This window comes from Myotis yumanensis, unplaced genomic scaffold (genome assembly GCF_028538775.1).
Source record: "Myotis yumanensis isolate MYYU_CA2020_CCGP unplaced genomic scaffold, mMyoYum1.0.hap1 SCAF_5, whole genome shotgun sequence".
NCBI lineage: Eukaryota > Metazoa > Chordata > Mammalia > Chiroptera > Vespertilionidae > Myotis > Myotis yumanensis.
This window is the reverse complement of record NW_027223756.1, coordinates 55,678,059-55,696,733: the sequence shown is the minus strand read 5'-3', so window position 1 is coordinate 55,696,733 and position 18,675 is coordinate 55,678,059. Positions and strand designations below refer to the sequence as shown.

General features: G+C 38.4%; 2 protein-coding genes across 3 annotated transcripts in view; one reads left to right on the top strand and one right to left on the bottom strand.

Annotated features, from left to right (window-relative positions):
- Window positions 1-18,675, top strand: part of SH3D19 (SH3 domain containing 19) — a 179,581-nt gene that overhangs the window by 30,288 nt on the left and 130,618 nt on the right. The gene's annotated exons all lie outside the window — the stretch shown is intronic.
- On the bottom strand, window positions 2,325-10,376 carry PRSS48 (serine protease 48). The gene is given in 8 exon segments (XM_070414179.1): window positions 2,325-2,545; window positions 2,548-2,626; window positions 2,629-2,781; window positions 5,488-5,651; window positions 6,336-6,601; window positions 9,044-9,206; window positions 9,373-9,417; window positions 10,334-10,376. Coding segments are annotated over 8 exon segments (1,134 nt in total).

The window sequence follows — 18,675 nt, the reverse complement described above, 5'->3', positions numbered from 1 at the left end:
TTCATTTTAGTCTGTCCTCTCTCCTCACCCCTCATTTCTTTCTCTTGTTCTTTTCTCTCAGTTGCCATTTTGCTTTGCCCTCTATGTCATTCTAGAGCTTGCTTAGCATCAATTCTTGCTTCTGAGAAACCTTTCCATTTACTTGCTTTGTGTACTGTTTTCTCAAATTTGTTTCTTATGGTTGGAGAGAACAGGCTGAAACATTCATTTTTTCATTTTTTATTTAATATTTGAAAACCTACTGTGTAAGACACTATGTCAGGTTCTGGGCCACCTCCAGTAAATAAAATCCCCAGGTTCTCAGTTGGGGAGACAAAGAGGTTTGAGTGTTATTCATTAATTCACTCATTCATTTAGCAAATATTTATTAAGACTGGGATATAGTGATTAGCAAAAACAAATTTCTTTCTCTCATGGACCATACATAGATTTTGGTAAGACAGACATACATTAAGTAAAAGATTATACGAACAATTGTTAAATTAAAGCTATGTTGAGTCCTATGAAGGAGGGCTCTATAATGCCATGAGGATATATATTAGGGGTATTTGTTCTGGTCAAGAGAGCTGGGACAGCCTCCTTGAGGAAGTGAAGGGTGAACTGAGATCTGAAGGCATAGTAAGAATTAAGTAGGCAAAGGCAGCAGGAAAGAGAGAATAGCAGATGCAAAAGTCCAGCGCTGCCCTGGCTGCTTTGACTCAGTGGATAGAGCATCGGCCTTCAGACTGAAGGGTCCGGGGTTTGATTCTGATCAAGGGCATATGCCAGTGACGGCGAACCTTTTGAGCTCGGCGTGTCAGCATTTTGAAAAACCCTAACTTAACTCTGGTACCATGTCACATATAGAAATTTTTTGATATTTGCAACCATAGTAAAACACAGACTTATATTTTTTGATATTTATTTTATATATTTAAATGCCATTTAACAAAGAAAAATCAACCAAAAAAATGAGTTTGCGTGTCACCTCTGACACGCGTGTCATAGGTTCGCCATCACTGGCATATGCCCAGGTTGTGGGCTGGATCCCCAGTAGGGGGCATGCAGGAGGCAGCCTGTCAATGATTCTCTCTCATCATTGATGTTTCTATCTCTTTCCCTCCCCTTCCTCTCTGAAAATCAATAAAAAAAAAACATATATATATATATATATATATATATATATATATATATATATATATAAAAGCCCAGTGCTGAGAAGGATCTTGGAGTATTTGAGGAAGTGAAAGTATATAGAACAGGATGGAATGATGCTGAATGAGGCTGAAGAGGCAGTCTGGGGTCAAATGCTACATGGTTTGGTGGGTCTTGTTAAGGAGCAGTGCCATGGATGCAATTCAAGTGCTGTAAGCAGGGGGAAGGGGGAGAAAAGTATAAAAACATACCTTTATTTTAAAAACATTAGTCTGAATACTGTGAAGAATAAATGGAGTTAAGCATAGGTATAAGTGAGGGAAAGGAGGTGTGACTTCCAGTTAGGAGGCTATTGCAGCAGACCACATGAGAGGTGAGGGTAGGGGTTAGAAAGGATTTTATGTTTCCAAACCTACCCTCACTTCTTATTAAATGTATTTATTTATCCCAAAAATTATTTTTGAAAGTTAACTTATACAGATGTGATAAAACTTAAGTTCATTCAAATGAGAAATGGATGATTTAAATAAAAAGGGGTATGCATGGAATTATACCAGATAATCTAGGATAAAAATGATGACTGAGCTTAAGTTTAAAACTTAGCTCTGAGCTCCTGGAAGCCTAGGCAGAGAAGGACATAGTGTAAGTCATGTGATTGTTTAACAAAAGAAGCATGCTAGTTAAGTACAGAATGTAATACTTTTCTTATAAACATTTAAACTACTTTACTATACAATTGATATTAACCTGGATCAGTCCAGATTATTGAAACCCAAGACTTCAGCTCTTATAATCATGGCATTAATCCATTTTTGGCAGTATGTTACATTGGAATTTCAAAGAGTAAAAATTTCTAAAAATTCCAGAGCTGAACCACATAAATGTATTTCTTACTAGACCCCTTGCTACAGAGGGGAAACATAGGACAGTAGAGGAGATAAGAAATGTTAGACCTACTAAGAAGCCCATAATGCAGCCCATGGGCAGGAAGTAAAACCTTAATTTATTTCCTTGAGGACCTTCCCTTTTGCCTTCACAGATACTTTTTTTTCTTGCCTGCTTCTCCAGTAGCCATTTAATTCGTTTCCATAAATACTTATTCATAGAAGGCATCCTTCTTGCCTTGCAAGATGCATAGTCAGGGACAAAGAATGCCATGCACAGAAGTGGCGACCTTATTTCTCAGCTGTTCACATTCGAACCACTAAACCATACTTCAGAATCAAGAACTTCAAAAACAGAATTATTTCTAATAATTTTAATGAAGTTATCCAGAGTTCCCAGTGAGTGTTCTGTGCATTCTCTGTACTGGGACTTACTCTCCATGCTTTCTCTTCCTAGCCCTGTACTTGGTCAGTGGCTTTAGCTTTACTGTGTACTCTTGGTAAGATGTTAGGCCCGAAGGCACAGTAGGTACCAAGAGAGCCAAAGAGAACAGCAAAATAGGGAACAATAAGTCAGATAAGTCCAGATTGTTGGCCCCCAAACCTCAGCTCTTGAGATAGTGGCTTTAATCCATTTTTGATAGTAGATCACATTGGTGTAGACTCCAGGAAGAGATTCAGCACATCCTAATCCCCAGCTTACCAGCCCTATCAGGGTCCATACACCATCAATATGACATGACAGAGGCCCTCCAGAATCACCCTAAGGAAGAGATAAAGGTCATGAGCATTACGAAAAAGACCATGAATAGGAATGTGGTCACAAGAGGTAGAGAGTTCCTTAGAATGGGGCAGTGGAGGCTGTGGAGCTACAGAACTCTAGAGGGCGCTGGACGTCCCACAGCATTAGGCGGGAGATCACAGAAATTCTAGAATTACAGAATTTGAAATTGGCAGAGATCTTAGCTAAATATATCAGTAGTTTCAAAATACTCATTTGTGGTAAGAAAGAGAAATTCATGTGATGAGTTTTTTCACTAAAGTTATTTAATTTAATGTACTGCCCTTATTGTTATGTCCTTAGGTTCTTAGGTTCTTATTGCCTTTTTTAGTGTCAATCCTTTCTTTTACAAAACGATAGTGATAAGTAAATAGTTTGTAATATGTCTTTAATCTTGCTTTTCCTTTTGATAACAGCCTTATTGTTATAATTCACAACCATACAATTCACCCATTTAAAGTATACAAGTCAGTGGTTTTTAGTATATTTACAATGTTGCTCAACCATCACCATGGCACATTTTAGAATATTTTCATCACCTCCAGAAGAAACCCCATACCCATCAGCAGTCATCCTCATTTCCTCCCACTCCTCCCAGCCCTAGACCAACACCAGTAATCTTCTTTTTGCCTTATGGATTTGCACATTCTGGACATTTTGTAAAGATGGAATAATATAATATGTGACCTTTTGTGTCTGGTTTCTTTCATTAGGCATATTCTTTTTAAGGTTCATCTATGTTGTAGCATGTATTGGTACTCCATTCCTTTTAATGGCTGAATAATATCCCATTATATGGATATACCACGTTTTGTCTTTCTAGTCATCAGTTGGTAGACATTTGAGTTGTTTCACTTTTTGGCTATTATGAATAATGCTATTATGAACATTTATTTATAAGTTTTTATATAGACATGTTTTTATTTCTCTTGTGTGTATACCTAGGAGTGGAATTCCTAGGTCATGTGGTAACTCTATATTTAACCTTTTGAGGAACTACTAGACAATTTTCCAAAACAGTTGAACCATTTTACATTCCCACTAGGTGTATGAAGGTCCAATTTTTCCAGATTCTTAATCAACTCCTGTCATTATCTTTAAAAAAAAAAAAAAAATATATATATATATATATATATATATATATATAATTTTTTATTTATTTCAGAGAGGAAGGATGAGGGAGAGAGAGATAGAAACATCCATGATGAGAGAGAATCATGGATTGGCTGCCTCCTGCAAGTTCCCCACTGGGGGTCGAGCCCACAACCCGGGCATGTGCCCTTGACCGGAATCAAACCTGGGACCTTGCAGTTCGCAGGCCTACGCTCTATCCACTGAGCCAAACCGGCGAGGGTATCATTATCTATCTTGATTGTAGCCATCCGAGTGAATGTGAAGCCATGTCTCATTGTTTGATTTGCATAATGAATATACAGATGGAAAATCTTGGTAGAGATATAGAAAAGTGTAGTGTGTGTATGTGTGTGTGCTCACCTGTGCATATAAGGGGGGAGGGGAGGTTAAATGGTCATTTCAGAACTGAAAAATAAAATATTTGAAGAATCTCACTAGATGAACTTAACAGGAAAATATAGGTGACAGGGGAAAGAGACAATGATCTTGAATATGGATTAATTTAAAAGTATCTAAAGAACTGAAAAAGAGAAAAATAAAATGAACAGGTTCAGGGACCTGTGTGAAAATATCAAAAGGTGAAATTTATAAATTTGTGGTTTTAATCAGAAGAGGAAAAAAGAGCAATGAAGTAAAATAATGTTGGAAGAAATCATCAATGAAAACTTTTCAAGTTTTGATAAAAAAATAAAAACAAGATTAAAAGAAAAACAAAATTCAACAAATGCCAAACAGGATAAATACAACAAAAACCATACATAGCACATCACAATCAAACTTCTGACAATCAAATATGAGGGAAAATTGAAAGCAACCAGAGCAAAACATGTCACACTCAGTAGAGGAAGACACAATTGATGGCTAATTTTTCATCAGACAATTATGATCAGGAGACAAAGGAATAACATCTTTTAAATGTAGAATGAAATTTTATTACTTGAAAAAATAAAAAAGTTGGCAATTCTGTATCAACCTCTTAATATATTTAGAAAAATTGACAAGTTTGTAAAAACCCAGTGACCAGTGATCAGAGATGTTCTAAATGAACAGTTGAAGAGATTAAATTCCTAGATAAAGGTTAAGTGATTTGTCCAGACTAACACAAGAATTATTGTCAGAACTCTTATCTCCTGAGTCCTAATCCACTGTTGTTTACAGATAGAAATACCTAGATCCACATTAAGACCTGGGAAGTATTATGGTAAGCAAAATAAGCCTGTAAGAGAAAGACAAATATCACATGATCTCACTCATATGTGGAATCTAGTGAACAAAATAAACTGGTGAACAAAATAGATCCAGAGACATATAAATAAGGAACAGACTGAATTTCAGAAGGAAGGTAGGGGTGGGTGGGAAGAAATTAACCAAAGAACTTATATGCATAACCCATGGACACAGACAATAGTGTGGTGAAGGTTGGGGCAGGGGTGAGAGTGGGCTAGATTGGGCCAATAAGGAACAGGTGATATCTGTAATACTTTCAACAATAAAGATAAATTAAGAAGAAAAAAAAAAGACTTTATACAAAAATTTTCAAGAGTAAACCCTAACCTTGCAGCTATCCTTTCTATGAATATCACCAGCACAAATCATGTCTTCCTTGATGATTGCCTCTAATTCTGGTACTATGATGATGAGTGGGTTGTAGAGATAGTCACAAGTTTGGCGGTCAATGACGGGTATTTCTGCTTCCTGGAGGGTGGAAGTGTAATTACCTGTAGAGAGATAGACAGGAATTAAAGGAAAAGCAATTTGAAAAGGTGCAGGGGCAGTATTCAGTCATGATGTACAAAATTTCTGAATGGGAATCCAAAAGCAGAATATAATCACTTTCCAATCATATTTGCTAGTGGAAGAATTTTTTGGAACACTTAATCTAAAACAACAGATCATTCAAAATTATTTCTGTTTGAGGTTTATCTAATGTGCCAATGTGGGGTATTCTTGACATTCCAAATAAAGAGAAATTCAGATACATTTTGATTAAGGAAGGATGTGAATATTCTAAAACTTTTACCTTTCCCACTTTTCTGCTCCCAGATCATTTCCTGTCTTATCATTACCCCATTCTGGGAAACAGTTGACACTACACTTTAAAAACAAATTTAAAAAACACTACACTCTCTCCGAACTTTAAATCAAGTTTTTTAACCTGTTTCAGAGAGGTAATTATGTGTTTTAGTATCTGTTCTTGCATACTCTAGGCAGGATATGAGTAATTAGAGATAAAAATGTCAAAAATTACATTTTATTTGAAGACTTATAAATAATATGAATTGGTTGATCTGGTTTTGTTGAAAAATATTTACCTTGTTAAAAATGTATCTAGAATCTGAGTCTTCTAGAATGGGTATAAGAGGGTGACATATAAAACAACCCCTTTCTCTACCCATGCTCACCTTCATTTTCCTTAACTTGTCCCCATCCAGTGACCCAGCAAGAGCCAGGAATTGTCAACTGCTTTGTGATATTGGGCAGGCAGATGGGCAGGATAAAAGGAGTGAAGGTGACTCTAGAGGCCAGTTTCAATAAGGCAATGTCTGCAGTTGTATTTTGGGATTGGGGATGGAAAATTATTTTGAACACATGATGTTTCACACCGTTATTTGAATAGTCTATTTTAATCGATCCCAGCCACACAGAATATATGAAAGGAATCCAGGTCCTAAGGGGAAGAGAAAGAGGAGAATAAAAGTGAAGCATGCATATGTGTTACAGCTGGGTCAGAACAAGCTGTCGAGGTGTAGCAAGCAGTAACACTCCATAAGAAAGAAGGGTAACAGACTTGGAATTAACCAGGCTGCTTCCAACTTGACTAGAGTTGGTTTGTCTGCTTTTCTTCCTCCCTCCCTCCCTGATTGCTCTCTTTTTGTTGTTGTCTAATGTTTCTGTGGTCTCCTCTTATATGCTTATGGCCAGCATTTTGTCTTGCATTTTCTCTCTAGTTCTCTTGTTCACCTCTCCCATTGTCTATGGTTTCAGCCATCACCTGTATACTTAATAGTCAGTGGCCTTTTTTATTGCCAGTTTTTATTTCTGAGTACTAGACCTTCATTTCTAATAACAATTTAAAGCAAAGTATTATCACCTGTCATATATATTTATATATATGTATATATATATATATACATATATATAATTTGAAATGTCAAATAATTTGATAAGATGTACTAAATAAATACAAAAGTTCTCTGCCCTACTGCCCACAATTAACCCTTACCCAAAGACAATCACTTTCAACTCTTAGATATTTTCCTTAGTATTTTCAAGAAACCCTATTTATTGCTATTAATTTTTTTAATAGAATACTGTATTTCTATTGTGAAAGGTGAGGATTGAGCCAACAATCACTGCCAACCTCCCACTTTCTTTTCACCATTTTCCTAACCAAGTATTATGATTTTGTGTTAGATCCATATTTAATGTGTATATTTTTGTGACTTTGTAAACATTATTCACTACTGGACCATATAGGATCCTGTGAATACATTTCTTATAAAATTTTTGCGCTTGTCCTAGAGTTAATAATGTAGTCTTACTTCTGTGTCTTCTTAGTTTTCTAATTACCTATCATTAATTCATCATTCATTCCCCAAACTCTTTGCCTGAAATGTATATTTCTCAGTCTGTTAATATCAATACTTTCTTCTCCTCCTCCTTCTCCTTCTCCTTTTTTTTTTTCCCTCTGCCCTCTTGCTCCAATCTTGGTACTTTTCCTTATCATTTTCCTGGGATTCTCTTCTATGTTGTATCATCTTTTTTCTGGATCCCATGTTTTCCTGTCTCCCCTCTACCCCCTTTATTTTGGTGAAGCACTTTTTTCCTTTGGCTTCCTGATAAAATGTGCATGAGAGGTAATATTTTTGCTGTTTTGTATATTTGAAAATGTCTTATTTCTGTCCCACACTTGATTGATGGTTTGCATATGGGTAGAATTCTAGATTGGAAATAATTTTCTCCCAGTATTTTAAAGTTATTTATTTTCTTTGACCTTGCAGTGTTGTTGAAAAGTCATGTTGTTTTAATTTCTGTATATATTAGTTATCTATTGTCAAATAACAAGTTGCCACAAAGCTTAGAGCAGTGGTTCTCAACCTTCCTAATGCCGCGACCCTTTAATACAGTTCCTCATGCTGTGGTGACCCCCAATTTCATTGTTACAAATTGAACATAATTAAAGCATAGTGATTAATTACAAAAACAATATGTAATTATATATGTGTTTTTCAGTGGTCTTAGGCAACCCCTTTGAAAGGGTCGTTCGACCCCCGAAGGGGTCATGACCCACAGGTTGAGAACTGCTGGCTTAGAGGCTTAAAACACACATTTATCTCACAGTTTCTGTAGGCCAAGAATCAGGTGTGGCTTAGCTGGGTGCCTCTGACTCAAAGTCTTTCACGAGACTGTGATCTAGGTGGGCTGTAGTCAACCTCAAAGTTTGACTCAGGGAGGATGTTTCCAAACTCACTTATGTTGGCAGGCTTGGAGTCTTCACTAGCTATTGAGTAGTAATGCTAGTTTTACATGAAACAATCCCTAGGGGCTACTTTCCATATGGCACCTTACTTCGCTCAAAGCTCAGATAGTGTTTATGACCCCCAAGCTTAAGACAAAATCCCCTGACTGGTGGTTAGCAAGTAATTTGGCAAAAAGTAAGAAACGTTTCTCGCCCTAGTCCATTTGGCTCAGCAGAAAGAGCATCGGCCTGCAGACCAAAGGGTCTCGGGTTTGATTCTGGTCAAGGGCACATGCCCCATGCCTCAGTTGCTGGCTCTCTTCCCGGCCCGACTGGGGCACAACCAATCAATGTATCTCTCTCACATCGATGTTTCTCTCTCTGTGTCTATCCCCCTTCCTTCCGTTCACTCTAAAAATCAATGGAAAAATATCCTCAGGTGAGGATTAACAACCAAAAAGAAGCTTCTAATACAGTGTCTATTTTCATTATTTCTTTTACTACCTCTTTGTCCTGTCCCTAGTCCAAGGTACCTAGGGTTTCCTTCTTCTTACTCATCTTGCCACTTTCATTTTTCTATTGGTACATTCAAGAAATAATTCAAATATTTACTGAGACTCTATCTGTGCTAGCCATTAACCTAGAACTCACTTTTGTAGGCAGTGTGCTGCTGTCAGTATCCATCTGTCACTGATGAGGGAACCTCCACAGATGTGAGTCTGGCCGTAGTGCAGGCTGACCTGCCAAGGCCAGTGACCTTCAACAGTATCCTGGCCACCCACAATACGGCCTGAGTATACAGGTCGTCCACACACTAGAGAAAGGGGAGAGAAGGAAATGTGGTCTGGGTGTCCCATTGTCCCCATTTTCTCATCATCTTCCAAATCCACCGCTAGAACCTGTATCCTCCGTAGGCTCCACATGCCATCCTAATCCAGTTCCAAACCCAGCAATTTTGGGCCCAAATAGAGACCACTCACCTGACTGCAGATCGTTCTTTTTGAAAGAAGAGCATGGCCAAGACCCTAAGACAGGCACACACCGTATCATTAATATATGATAACACAGTATCTAAAATTTACTGAACAGAGGCTTTCCACATACTAAATTCCTCAGGTTGGCGTTAAAGGTAAAAATTTTATGAATGTTTACCCATTAGTGGGAAATCCTGATAATTTTTACACACCTACCTTCCTTCTTTAGCAGCATACATGGGACATAATTTAATTTTTACTTGGTGATTCAAGGCTGTCATCAGGAATATTAAGATGTTAGGTTGTACATACAGTGATGCTTTCAGATGTTTTTGAGGTTTATAAGCTGTTTTCTTTTGTCCTGTTTAACTAAATTGGCATTTTTCAGTATTTGTATATCTTTTTTGTTACCTGTTATCTTTTGGCTACTCTCAGCCTACCCTGCTTTTAAATCACTGTGGGCCAAAAAAAAATAAATGAACAGGTTTATGCTGAAATCACTGAACAGCATTTACACTTCCAGTTCCCTAGTCTTGAAATGTTCTTTTCCTAGATCCTCTTAGCTAAATCACTCATATCCTTCAAATCTTTGTTCAAGTGAGTCCCTCTTTATGAAACCTTCCTTGACTCCCCTATTTAAAATTACAACATGCCTCCAGTTCCTATACTCCTGATGCCCCTTCCTCTCATAGCATTTATTACTTTCTAAAGTGCTATGTAATTTACATATTCAGTATGTGCATTGTTTATAAGCCCCATGAGGGCAGGGATCTCTGTTTTGTTTACTACTATATCTAAGATACTTAGAAAGATGCCTGGCATATAGTATCCTCTCAGGACTTTCTCAGGGCACACTATTATAAGTAAGATCCCATTTGGGTGACGTGTCATCTTATTCTACACCATAACTTCTTGAGCCAAAAGAAAAACCTCTCCTTCTCTCCTTCCCAGCCCACCTGAAGCTCACCCAGCACAAGGAACAGCAGGAAGACATTGCCAGCAGGGCCCATGTCTCTGTCCTCAGAATCAGCACTCCCTGCTTCCTGGACTCAGGCTTCCAGGCAGAGCCCAGCTGGGGAGCAGCCAGAGGAAGGGGCAGGATCAGCTTCTCCTAGATGGATTCCTCTGCTTCACCCCTTCCTCTCCTTTGGTCTTCACCCAGAGCCAGGCACTGAAGGGACCAGATTTTAGAAGTGCAGCAGCAGGAAGGACCCAGGGTGGGGAGCTGGGGTTGAGGTGTTCCTTGCTGTGTAGGGAGAGCACGGTACCTGCTGGGTGGGGGAGGGTGGTTGCAGTAGCTACCTGCCCCTGTAAGTTGGAGGCCACTGGAAAGAACAGGACCCTTTTCTCTAGCAACAAAATGGAAGATGGACAGAATTCTTCAAAAGAAAGACGTGGTAAAAAGGAAATTAACCCTGTACCTGGCTAATTTTTCCTAATTTTTTTTCCACTCTGATACAGTATTAGCCTTAAAATATACTTCAAGTCAAATTTTATGGAAAATAAACTTTAAGTAGAGATTTATGTGCAAAAAGTTTATTTGGGAGTGGTCTCAGAATCACTACCTCAAGGGGAGATGGAAGCAGGATTGGACAGAGGGAGAGTTTAACTCTAAGGCATTTTCAGAAAAGGCCTCAGCTCATCCCACAAGTTTCTTTGAGGTGGCCCTTCAAAGATGTCCTGAACTGAGACAAGAAGTCTGGGCTCTGGGACTTCTGCATGTTTGAATGCAGGCTGCCTCCAAGGAGGGGGCATTACCTTGGGTGAAGTTGCTCTGTTGGCATTTCTTAGAATCTTTGCTGTGAACTGTCAGCAGCCAACACTCCTGGTTGCTAGGAGAATGAATGCTTCAGTTCTGAAAGAGGATGTAGGTGGTGCAGCACATGGTGGATTATAGAATTCATCTTTGTGCCTTTTCTGTTTTCTGTACCAATTGTTTGTAGGGTACTAGGTCTGTGGAGGCAAATTCATTGAAGTCTTAAAGCATCTTATTGTTCTCTTGTAGCTTAAAATACTGGGAGGTTTGAAAGATACACATGAATAATTAAAAAATAATAGAATCACGGAAAATCTTGTCGTTTTGGTAAGGTTTGTTCAGTTACAAGCAATTGGGGATCGAACCCGAAACCTTTTGATGTATGGGATGACACTCCATCAACTAAGCAAACCAGCCAGGGCTCCTCCATACATTTTTTTTTAAATATTTTATTGATTTTTTATAGAGAGGAAGGGAGAGAGAGAGAGAGTTAGAAACATCGATGAGAGAGAAACATCGATCAGCTGCCTCCTGCACATCTCCCACTGGGGATGTGCCCGCAACCCAGGTACATGCCCTTGACCGGAATCGAACCTGGGACCTTTCAGTCCGCAGGCCGACACTCTATCCACCGAGCCAAACCGGTTTCGGCCTTCATACATTTTTTAATGGTTCTTTTATGCAACCTATTTGTGTGTGTGTGGCTTATATATTCATTCTGGTTATGTTTCTATCACTCACTGTGCTTTTTATTGTATACTAGAAACCCAGAGGAGGCGCCCCGCCTCCCGACTTGCGAGGAGGCACCCCGAGGGCCACCACGGGAGTCAGGCCAGACCGGCACCATGAGCAGCCGGGACCTGCGCCTGACTGGGGCCGAGGGTGGCCAGGACCTGCGCCTGACTTCCACCCCAGGCCCCCCGTCCCCCTTGCCTGTGTCCACTCCAGGCCACCGGAGCTGCAGCACCGGCTCGGGCAGGCCCCATCTCTGTCTCTGTCTCTGCTCCAGGACTTACCTGCACACGCAACCTCCTCCTGTCCAGTCGTCCCGTTATGGCGTCCTGGCCTAATTTGCATATTACCTCTTTATATATTAAGATAACAATTCTCTTAGTACTTTTCACCTAATTTTTTTTCTGAAATTAATATTGCAACCTGTGATTTTTGACCTGCTCATTTAATTGAAGGAAAAGGTTTATTCCTATTACAATCTATGTGGGTATTCCAATTAACTTACAGCATTCAGGTCATTTTAACTATTTAGTCACATTTGCAAAGACATCAAAGCTCTGTTGATTTATCAAAGGAACAAAAATTTGACCAGGTACTCTTTTCACTCTGAGAATCTGTGGTTGTCCTATATCTTTGGACTTTTATATTTCTAGACAAGTCTGAAGTCACTGATCAATATTCTTTACATATTAGTTGGATTGTTCATATAATCTCTTGTTTAACATTTTATAAAATATATTTTTGGTTTTGGTTCCAATTTAGTTAGAAATAAACTTTATTGGAAGTAACTAAGACACCAGTTTCTTGCTCAGAAGTGGTAAGAAGTGGCAGACTCTGGTTGCATTTTGAAGATAGAGCCAATAGGACTTGCTGAAGGGTTAGTTGAAGGTATGAGAGAGTGACTTTAAAGACTTTTTTAAAATTATTAATATAGTTTTGTTGATTTCAGAAAGGGAAGGGAGAGAGAGATAGAAACATTAATGATGAAAGAGAATCATTGATCAGCTGCCTCCTGCATGCCCCACACTGGGGATCAAGCCTGCAACCCAGGCATGTGCCCTCACCGAGAATTGAACTGTAACATCCTGGTTCATAGGTTGACGATCAACCACTGAGCCCTGGAAGTGTGGAATTATCATTTACTGAGATGGAGCACACTGTAGGAGGAGCAGGTTTGGGGCGGGGGGATAGATTAGAAATTCATTTATAGCCATATTAAGCTTAAGATGCTTGATAGATGTCCTATTGGAGATGTCCAGTAGGCAGTTGAATATATGAATCTGGAATCAGGAGATTGCCACAAACCAAAGGGCTAGATTAGGGTGTCACCAGCATGTCATAGTATTTAAAGCCATGAGATAAGATCACCTAGGGCATGAATATAAACAAAGCCCACTGTGAGTTTTAAGGACTGACCACACCAAAGCTGAAATGAGATTAATAGGAATCAGTAAGAGACTGAGAGGACAGCAGTGAGGTAAGCAGAGAACTGATAGGAATATTCTGGAAGCCAAGTAGAGGAAGTGCTCGGCTGCCAAATGCTGGAGAAAATGAACTGACCGTCAGATTTACAGTAGCATCATGGAATGGATTCAAGAGTAAGAAGGGAGTAATTGGAGACAGCAAATATAGGCAGTTTTTCAAAGTAGTTTTGCTGTTAAGGGAAGTTGAGAAGTAGCTTGCAGAAAAGCCTGGGTGGTGCAGGGTGTTGTTGTTTTTTTTTTTTTCTAGTTTTGTTTTAAGATGGGAGAAATTACATCATGTTTGCATGCTAATGGATTACCCAGTGAAGAGGGAGAAGCTGATGATGCAGAAGAGAAAGTTGGAGAATTGCTGCAGTGGTGTCCTTGAGCAGACAGGAGGGAACTGAACCTAGCTCATTGGTTGAGGGGTGAGGATGCTTAGAATGGAGCACAGACAGGTCTTTCATACAACAGGAGCAAAAGCAAGTATGTGGACTTAGTTGCCATTTGGTAGGAGGTGTGGTGATAGAAGTTCTCTGCTGGTTGTTTCCATTTCCTCACAGGAATAGGAATCATCTACCGAAAGTAGGAATGGGAAGGGAAGTGTTGAGGACTTCAGAGTGAACTAGTGATATATGAGTGTGGGAGATGAATGGACCAGCGACATGACAGTGTGACTGCTGTGCCGCAGAAAGTATCCACTAGCATTTAAAGTGAAATTGGCATTGAAGTGTGTTCACAGGCAGTGTTCCCAAGCAGCACAGGTGGAGGCGTAGAGAGGGCAGAGGGTTGGGTATGATGAAGTGGGTGGGGGCAGGGCTGGACAGTAACAGAAGTCATCGAAATAAAAGGACAGACCTGATTTTCTGTTGCCGGAAATGTTTCTAAATTTTTTTTAGTAATAGGTTTTCAGATCTTTAAATTGTGACCTTTTTTGGAAGGAGAGACTTGTAATAGTACATATTTAAAATGTAATAGTACAGATTTAGTACTACTTTTTAATTTTCTCATGCTTATTCTATATAGGATATTTCGATTTCCCTCAGTTAAAAGTCACATTTATTATTGATGGCTTGATAACTTTCTAATACTTTTTTAAGAGAAATAGTTGGGGAAACAAGTCTCAGGTATGAAAATAGAAGAGCTAAACAAAATTCCTTTTCTTTTATTTAATTAAGAAAATAGGTCTAGCCCGGCCATGGTGGCTCAGTGGTTGAGTGTCGACCTATGAACCAGGAGGTCACAGTTTGATTCCTGGTCAGGGCACATGCCCAGGTTGTGGACTCGACCCCTGATCCTGCAGGAGGCAGCCAATCAATTTTTCTCTCTCATCATTGACGTTTCTGTCTCTCTCACCCTCTCCCTTCCTCTCTAAATCAATAAAATTATATTTTTTAAAAAGAAAATTGTTCTGAATTTTATGGACATAATGAGTATATACACTGAGTGGCCAGATTATTATGACCAGCCAGATTATTATGACCACCCCATCACTACTTCGTTGGGCCACCTTTTGCCTTCAATACTGCGGCAATTCTTCTTGACATTGACTCCACGAGATGTTGAAAGGTGATGCAAGGAATCTGACACCATGCCTGATGAATAGCACTGTCCAGCTCTGTGAGATTTGATGGTTGTGGAACCAGCTGCCTGATGGCTCTTTTAACTTCATCCCACAAATGCTCAATTGAATTGAGATCTGGTAATTGTGGGGGCCACCTAAGCAAGGTAAAGTCTCCCTCATGTTCTTGAAACCACTCCTTCACAATACAAGCACTGTGGCATGGCGCATTGTCTTGTTGGAAGAAGCCATCTCCATTGGGATATGCCATCAACATGATAGGATGAACTTGATCAACCACGGTACTTAGGTATGTTGTGCTATTCAGACGTTTATAATGATCTGGGCCTCTAGCAACTTCAGCGGGAAATTATAGCTAATTTGCCTACAAACGTCAGGTGGTCATAATAATCTGGTCACTCAGTGTATCTAGGACAAAGGATATGTACAGACTCTGAATATATGTGTGAATATATATGTGTTTTGGATTCCTTTATTGTGCATTCATACTTGTCAGACCAAGATTTACATACCCTTTAGTGCTTTATAGTCAGACTTTCATGTAACTATGCATCTGTTTAAAACTCAAAACAATCTTGTAATATGCACTTGATGTTTCTGAGACTCACTTTATGTCTTAGAGAAGATGATAGAAAAGTAACAGATGGCCAACAAGGATATTAAGCTGACAAGGAAGCAACTTAATTTTGTAGCTTTTAGTTCCTGAATGAAAAATTTATGTCAATATAAATTCACTTTAAGAAAACCTTGGGAGTATGTTTCCACTGAAGTCTTTTATTTGCATTTTGTCTTGCTTTGTTTTTACAAGGGGACTGCCAGACAGGGAGGAGGGAGGAAAGGAAGAAAGAGGGATTTGGATCCATGTTTATAGTTCCAAACCAATGCTCTTTCCATTTTCCAAGCCTGTTTTTTGTTGACCTTTATCATTGGAAGAAATTTTTAATGCTCAAAGTCATTTTTCCTAATCTTAGATCTAATTGTGCTACTGACTGGATTATGCATGTTTGAACATGTAAAACTATTTTCTTGTTAAATTAGATTTAATCTTATACTTAATGTTCCCTATTGTATGGGGAGAACTTTGAAGCAAGGATAAGAAATGAAATGACACTAATACTTCCTAATTAGAGAAATTTCTATTCAATGCTAACTAAATATACATTGGCTGAACTTCTAATCAGCTGGGCTTAATTTTCAGCATTAAATTCCTGAATATTATGAGTAAAACAACTTTGTCCAATTCAGAAAAAGCTAGACTTTTTCCAGACTTGCATTGGAAAAGTTTCAAAAAAGGAATTAAGAAAAAGGAAGTATTTTAAAATTATTTCATAGTAAGAGAATATGGTTAACATTAAGTAAAGAAAAATCGCTATTTCTGTTATGTCTGGAGGCAGGGTGGTTATTGGGATCATATTTTAGCATTTGTTTCTTATTGCTTGCTGCCAATGGGGCTATTAATGGGCTTATGGAAGTCTCAGTACTAAACATAGGGAAATGAGAACAATCATATTGTTTGTTTTTTCCGTAAATACCAGATAGTGTTAATGAATTATAAGAAAATTATACCACCTGTGCATAACGTAACATTAATTTCTGAAAAGTAAATCCTTTTAATGTAATATAATTTCTCTTCATTTGCATGTTATAGGGTGGCGATAGTGTTCTAAAATCATGGTGATGGTGACTGCAGAACTCTGTAAATTTACTAAAAATCATTGAATTGTATACTTCAAACAGGTAAATTTTATGGCATGTAAATTATCTCAATAAAGCTGCTAAATTTAAAAAAAATGAAATGGAAAATATGTGACTATAGGTGATCCCAGAAGACAGAAAATTTTAAAGAACATTTATTATTGATGAAATAGACAGCGTTGTTAAAGAGCTACCCTCCCTTTAGTTTATAAGGATATCCTACCACAACTTTGAGAAACAAATTATTCCAATGTTATCTTAAACTATTTCAGAGCATAGAAAATAAAGAAAAGCTTCCAAATTCATTTTTTTTAAATATATTTTTATTGACTTGAGAGAGAGATAGAAACATCACTGATGAGAGAGAATCATTGATTGTCGAGCCCACAACCCAGGCATGTGCCTTGACCGGAATCGAACTGGGACCATTCAATCCACAGGCTGACGCTTTATCGACTGAGCCAAACCAGCTAGGGCCCAAATTTGTTTTTGTGAAGGAAAAATAACATTGATATTGAAACAAGGAAAATATATTTCTCCTAAAAGAAAACCAGAGGTTAATTTGGCTTGTGAATATTGAAACAACAATCCTTGAAAGAAAAATTATAAAATAGAATCCATTATCACATTTGAAAAGTGACATACAAAACAGCAACTTAGTATAGTGCTGAATAGTTTGGTCTCTGGAGCTGGACTGGTTTGGAATCCTAGTACCACCACCTCCTAGCTCCGTGACCTTAGCGAAGTAATTGAACTTCTTCCTTTTCTCCCCAGTAAAATGGAACCAGTAAATAAGAGAACTTAGCGCACTGGGTTTTTGTGAAGGCCCAGTGAGTAAAGCAATAAATGTTGAATATGATAACTACACAATTCATTAAAAAGTATTGTGTCATTCCAGCTGGTGTGGCTCAGTGGTTGAGCATCTACCTATGAAACAGTAGGTCATGGTTTGATTCCTGGTCAGGGCACATACCCAGGTTTTGCGGGCTCAGTCCCCAGTGTGGGGCATGAAGGAGGCAGCTGATCTATGATTCTCTTTCATCATTGATGTTTCTATCTCTATCCTTCTCCTTTCCTCTCTGAAATCAATAAAAAAATATATTTTTTGAAGTTGTGTCAAAATTTGCCATTCCTCTATTGTTGACCATTTGCATTTGTTATTATAAAAGAGTGCAATAAATATCTTTATATGACTTAATTTCTGCCAATAGATAACATAATATGAACGCCTAAAATAGTTAAGAACTTCATGTTGTTTATACATCCTTACCAGGGACAGGAATTGCCTTACTTACCCCCATATTTGTTTTGAGGATCTATGTTGACATTAGCTTATACAGTTTGACTCCCACATCTTAATGATATTTATGGAGCGAAATAGGAAGTAAGAGACGTTTATTTTTCTCTTTTATAATATAAAGCCTTTTAGTTTTATTTCCTAAACTTTTTACTTGATCATCCCAGAGTACTCTTCACTTAGATATTAAATGATTTTTCTTTGTATTTTCTTAATTTATTTTTAAATTGATTTTAGTGAGAGAAGATGGGAGAGAGAGAAACATCAGTTTGAGAGAGAAATATTGATTAGCTGCCTCCAGTCCACACCCTGGCCGAGAATAATACTGAGGACCTTGGGTACACAGGATAGCACTCAGCCAATTGACCCACACCAGCCAGGGCTTAAATGATTTTTCTCATAAATATCTGGACACAGATTAATCAGGAAGTGTACAATTTTTTAATATGTTTTGTTGATTTTTATTTTTATTTTTTTATAGAGAGGAAGGGACAGGGAGAAAGAGAGACATCATGTGAGAGAGAAACAATAATTGGTTGCCTCCCATACCCACCCTACTGGTGACTGAATCTGCAACCTAGGTATTTGCCCTGACTAGGGATTCGAACCTGCAAACTTTTGGGTGATGCTCCAACCAACTGAGCCACCTAGCAAGGACAGGAAGTGTACAAATTCTTGATTACAGCTTTATTTCCTCTTACTTTGATAGCATCATAAAAATTAAGAAGAGATAACCAGGGCGAGGTCTTTCCTCTTTACTATGCTGTTTGTTTCTGGGGAAGTG